The sequence below is a fragment of the Staurois parvus genome, unplaced genomic scaffold (assembly GCF_062004578.1).
Source record: "Staurois parvus isolate SC_StPar_1 unplaced genomic scaffold, SC_StPar_1.0 ptg000840l, whole genome shotgun sequence".
NCBI lineage: Eukaryota > Metazoa > Chordata > Amphibia > Anura > Ranidae > Staurois > Staurois parvus.
The window spans coordinates 2,315,324-2,321,517 of NW_028318636.1; the positions used below are offsets into that span (position 1 = coordinate 2,315,324).

Here is a 6,194-nt window from a genome sequence, read left to right on the forward strand (position 1 = left end):
GGCAAAGAAATCTCACCGATGGAGTCTCACAGAATTAGAAAAGGGCAGTAGAACTCATCAGACCCCACCTATACCTAAAATATTACTAATCTTATACTGTAAATCATATACACAGGCCAGCTATCAGTAAATTGATCTATAAAAAAAAAACATACAAAATTTCTGGTTTTACACCATAAGTCCTCATGCACATGGACAGAATAAATGTTGCTTTTAAAGGCATTTGGCATTTTTTATGCATCTGAAAGCAGCTCTAGCTTATCTAATGTGCATATGCACATTATGTAGTTTACCAACATATTTTAAAGCAATGTTTAAAGGCATTAAAAAGAAAATGCCCCAAAGCTGTGTTTGGATATTCTAGTGAAACGAACGAGTTTATGCTCATAGGCTACATCCACATAGCTGATGCAGATTTTTGGATTTTGTGTTACAGATCTGAACGCACTGCATGTCTATGCACCTGTGTGAATGTCTCCATTGAAAATCATGTTGTTGTGTTCAGATCTGTAAATAAAAAACCTTTGTAAATGCATTTTTATGGCTGTGTGAATGCAGCCATATGCTTCTAAATGCCATATGCCTGTAAATGCTCATAGACACATGTACATTCTTGCATAAACGTGCACATGCGTGACATTAAAGACATTTTTTTCTGCCAACTTCAGGCTCCATATTTGGAGCATAAATTCATTTGCCCCTGTGCATGTAGCCTTACAGAGCAGACTTTGTTTGGCAATTGGAGCTTCATTCACTTTCAAAAATCAGTTCAATGTTCTTATTTCTTGTAACACTGAATTAAGCCTGGGTTCACACTGATGCGGTGTGGAATTTGCAGTGTTTTCTGTGTGAATTCCGCACCGCATCACAGTCGCACCCCGTTCATGCGAACCACTGCGGGTGTGTATGTTAACAACGCCCCAAATTGGTCCGCAAAACGCGGTGCGATGTGCAGAATCGGATTGCTTAGGTGTAAATACCCATGCGATCCGATCCTAGTGTGGACCCAAAAGAGGGTCCTGCACCTTTTTGGCGCGGATGCGGCGTGATTTGAACCATACATAATCTATGGCTCAAATTGCACCGCACACAATTTGCGTGTGATTTGCACAGGAATGCAGTGTGGTTCCTGTGCGAATCACATGCAATGTACCGCACCGCATGAGTGTGAACCTAGCCTAAATATCTTATACTGGGAAACTGATGTTTTTTGTTGCATATATTTGCAAATATATGTGAAGCCACACTGCCACGTCAAGGCACCTCTGCAGAGTGTGGTTAATAACTGTAACAGACACAGAGGTTTTTGTTGCATACATTTGCAAATATACGTGAAGCCCCACTGCTACATGTTTGCAGTGTGTTTTCTGGTAAATTTACATTCTTTACAGGAGAATGGCCCTTGAGCATAGATTGATAGCAGTGCACATCCTGGAATGTGAATGTGCGTAGGCATTTCTGTGCCTAAAGCCTTATAGCTGTATATCTGCAGTAGGAAATTTAAGGCACTCCTGCATCTGCCCATTACTCTCATGAGATTTGGAGTGAGGTTTGGTGACGTCACTTTGTCTATTTTCTGCACCTCCCCTTCCTATTTTTGATAATTGCCCACCAGCAGCTCTTGCCCTCCGCTTGCTTTTTTTGAAGAGGTAAGTAGTTACTCTTTTTTTGTAGGGACAGCTTTGTGGCCAATTCATCTCTGGCTTGTAAACGGTTCTTGAACATTGTCTGCCATCTTAAACCAGTCATCTGTGATGTTTTCTGCTTGTGAAAGAAAATGTTTGTATTTCTTCAGCACCTTACATCCCATTGTTTTCCTTGGAAATGTTGAGGATGGAAAGATTATTCCATAATGTACAGTCACTTGTGTTATATGATACCTCCGACATAGAATACAAGACAGGTTGGAAATAATAGCCGTTATCTCGGCCTTGCTTGTATTTAGCTGGGAATGCAAGCTCTTGCTTTTGGGATTCAGTGTCATCTGATGCTGTGTGATGTTTCCTATAGCGGCCTTCATATATTGAAAGAACTTATACAGTTCTATAAATTTTTCTTCTTCACTTGTATCTGTTATGTTGAATTTAGGAAGATTGTGGGATCCCGGATTACACAAGCTGTTAGCATGCAGGCCTTTTAGGTTTTCATCGTTCTGGAAGAAAAACATGTAAAGTTTAGTATTTACTATCAGTTGTTGTGTTAGTATGTTTTGTACAATTGACATTAAATTGTACAATATGTTGGGGAAAAAATCTAGGAGGTTTGGAGAGTATTAAAGTTTTTGCTATACTTTGTTATTTATTTGTGGAGAGTAAAAGAGTCACTTGTGTCATTAGGCAGCTTTTTTTTTTTTAAAGCTGAGCTCCAGTAAAACAGTTAAACACACAGATAAAATACACATATGGCAGCTGCTTGAAATATTTCTGTTCATGCAGTTCAGAGATTTACATAGCTGTGCTACATGGCACAGCCCTGTCTGACAGGACAGGAGACCTTACAGGTCTTGTCCATCCTTGAGACTGTGACTGGACAGTGAAAGCAGAAGCAGTGCATCTATGAGGTCATGCATTGTCACTCTGCTCTTTTTTTTCATATCGCCATGCTCTTTGAACATTGTAGCACAACTGACTGGCTCCTTTTGCTGCTCCTCCCTCTTCCAGTCTGAGCTCTGTTGTACATTGCAAGAGGCTGATACCTGATAAGTCAAATTCCAGGATTTATACGGCTTACATTTAAATAATATATTTAATGATGTATCCATAAAAAAAAAAAAAAAAGAACTGCATTAATTTGTGTCTTTTTATTCTGTCTGAAGTTCAGGTTTAAGTGCTATTTAATGAAATTTCTTCTTGATAAAATAGCTGTCAAATAAACACACCCTGATGAATAATCAACATACAACACTAGCTAGCTTTCCTCGAGGCAACCTCATTCTTTTAAAGGATTAGGTCACGATCTATATAACAACTTGCAGACTTTGCTTTTATGTAGTCAGCAACCCTCAGTATAACCAATATAATAAATAGGTCTTCCTAAACTGAATATAAAATGCTGTACAAAATTATGTTATAACATTGACTTTCTTGCTTCAGAATATCAGATTGATACATAATCTGGCAGAGGATCTGCTGAAAGCAGGAAAATCAGCTGAGAGAAATAGGTAAACTGCATAACATTTCATGCAGGCTTACGACCAACACCATGCCTATCCCTACAGTAGTCGATTGAGGTTATTAAAGGTAAGTTTGGTGTTCTGTCACCTGCATAAAGGCACTGTGGTCTTAGACCTCTTGTACATGGACATAATTTACAGATGGTTATACACAGGATCTTGTTAGCAGAGGCTGGTAGTAAGATCCTGAGTAAAAAACGCAAAGTATGTTCCGTAAAGACATCATATATAAGCATGTAAACATGGGTACATGGATACATGCATCAGATTCATCTTCATCCTTTTCTCTTGCCAGTGTTTATGCAAATTCACTCCTATGTACAGTACTTGCTTGGCAATTGATAACTATGCACTTGTATTCAGATCCTTAAAAAAAAAAAACAAAGAAAAAAAATAAAAATAAATGTGGCTACAAACGCAGCATTTTTTTCACCCATGTGCCAAAGGCCTTATGCATTTACATGTTCACTAAAGTCACTTAAAAGTATCTAAGGCCTAAATGACAGCAGACAAGATTAACCCTCTTGCCCCTTGGACTGACAAGGAGGAAAAATCCAGAACATTGAGTTGTCATCAGAACTGTCATCAGTGAGGACATTTTCCAGTGGGGTCACTTGTTCTGGTGGCAACTGCCTTTACTTTGAAGCAAGTTACTTTCACTTCTGTGTACAGGACAAGAGCAAAGGAAAGTCTCTCACATGGTACATAGATGGCAAAACAAAATTAACAGGGAGATTAATCATTCCTAATTCAAAACTTCAAATTTAGTGATAGGTATATGTTAAATTTTATTGTCCTTAGAAATCCTGACAGGGCTGTGTCATCCCCATTTAACAAACAGTCCAATGGTATCACTAATCTTAAATTGTTATTTTTGGATAACCTGGATTACAGTGCACCCAGAACGGACTTTTTCACGATGTGTGAGTTATACTTGATATAAACTGTCAACTTGTGTGGCCTCTTTAGGAGGTGGTGTTGAGTGTTGTATATGTTAATAGGTATCTTAGAGCCTATTCAGACAGTGCACTGAGAAGCAGTTTTCGCTGTTAAGACATATCTTTCTTTTAGTTTCATCTCAAAATTAGTGTTTTCCAGCTTTATAGATCTATTGAGAAGATTTTGTACTTTTTCATGGATATATACTAAGGTAAAAATATGCAGCGTTTTCTGCTGTGCTGTATAAGAGAGCACACATTGCGTCATGGCCTTTTACTGAGAAATGTTGACATTTCTATGCCATAAATTTAAACATGATGAAATCTATAGTACCTAATGAAAATCATTCTGTAATTCTTCCTCTGGTTAAATGGAAGACCTGGGACTAGTGCATGTTACAGTAAGAACTTTTCATGTGATATTGCTCTGGTTATACCACCCTTTCTAGAAGATACTGTCTTTTAAATGTAACAGCCTCCCACAGCTTGCAAAACCCTCGGTTTGGAGATATCACCCCTCCTTCCTAGAAATCATTCTATTCTATCAGCTAACTTCTCAACAGTTTCTGTCAGCATTTGATAGGCTGTCAAAAAGTCTTCAGACATCACACACCCTATTGTCCGACATCAGGAAATGATCTAAGCCCTAGACCTGGTGATGCAACATGCAGAACTACAGGAATGTGACAACTTCCCCTTAATCATTTTCATGACAGAGCATTTTCTAATATATTTAACTTACATAAGTGTGTAAGAGATGCCCAGCTTCCGTGTGAATTTGTTTTATCTGTGATTGGATCTGTTCCATGATGGCAGTCAAGTTCTTGTTGCACTCGTTGACATGTGCACAGAGGGGGCTTACAGCATCCAATGGCTTCGCTCTTCCCAATAGCAGAGCCCATTGCTGGAAAATCAGTAGTTGCACAATCACTGTTCAGGAGAAAACATATGTTACACATTACGCTGTTGAGTAGCCTGCTTTCATCCCTGTGACAAATGAGAGCTGTAACATCTCTGCTGTGTGGTAAGAAAACTTTTAATGCGCACATAACGTTTCCTTTATTCACTTACAGGGATAGATTTTGCTTTGTTCTGAAGTTACAAAAAGGTACTTTTTATATTTTTTAGTAGCATGAAACAAAAAGTATAGAATTTGTAAAAAAACAAAACAAAAAAAAACAGTTTTTAATTTCTAATCTACTTATAAAACACATTTATATTTTGCTAACATCGTTTGATAAAGTTTATAAGTTGAACATCAGCATTTATATTGTATGGGACACATTAAAAAGAGATCAAAGAGCAAAAGAGCAAATCAGCTATAGATACCCAATGGTAAAGGCACAGTTTTCTGTACTTGCTAGCTGCTAAAGCATTTTGTTACTGCCACACGTGTCTGCAGTAAATGTGTGGAGAACTGATTCTGTCATGTGCCTGGGCTTGCCTATGAGAGCTCGCTAACATCACACTTGTATGAGAAAAGTTAACTTATGAATCATTGAGTTCGATCAGTCTACAAACTACATAACAGCTCACAAATCTCCGAAGGAAAGAAAAACTATGTTCAACAGGCAGTCTGCTTATAATTACATATTTAAAACCACTCTAAAAAAAATGTCTGGTATGCCAGTTTCCTACAGAAACAAATGCTGCATAGCAAATCAGTCTCTTTAAATGTGCAGAACATGAGTTACCTGCCAAAAGCTGCATACTCTGTTGAAGCCTCCCCTGGGTAGGCTGTGGAATATAGCTGGTTTCAGGAGAGTTTCTTCCTCATATTTATAACCATGGCTTATATAGCAGAGAATGAATAAAAAAAAAAACAAACAATTCAAGGCATCCCTTCCCTTCTCAGCCAATCAGAAAGTACAGGAAGTGAGAAGAGAATTTCATTATTCATTCATAGTTTTTTTTTTCTTTCGTTGAACGTGCACTACTCTGCTCATCAGGTCTAGTATTTCCATTGGGTTACCTCATCTTTAATCTGGAAAATCCCTGATGGGAAAGTGGTAAAGGGGGGCAGCTGAGTCACACTGTCTGCTTTAGCAAAACTTTTTTTGACTCAGTATATTTTCAGATGTTAC

The 6,194-nt window shown here is 38.1% G+C and overlaps 1 protein-coding gene across 1 annotated transcript; it reads right to left on the reverse strand.

The window, feature by feature from the left end:
* Window positions 1–1,693: 1,693 nt before the first annotated feature.
* Window positions 1,694–5,820, reverse strand: LIF (LIF interleukin 6 family cytokine). Its single transcript, XM_089655412.1, has 3 exons — window positions 5,805–5,820; window positions 4,853–5,040; window positions 1,694–2,152 (listed from the first exon to the last, which is right to left on the reverse strand). The coding sequence occupies exons 1-3, from the start codon at window positions 5,818–5,820 to the stop codon at window positions 1,694–1,696; spliced, it is 663 nt and encodes a 220-aa protein (XP_089511538.1).
* Window positions 5,821–6,194: the final 374 nt, after the last annotated feature.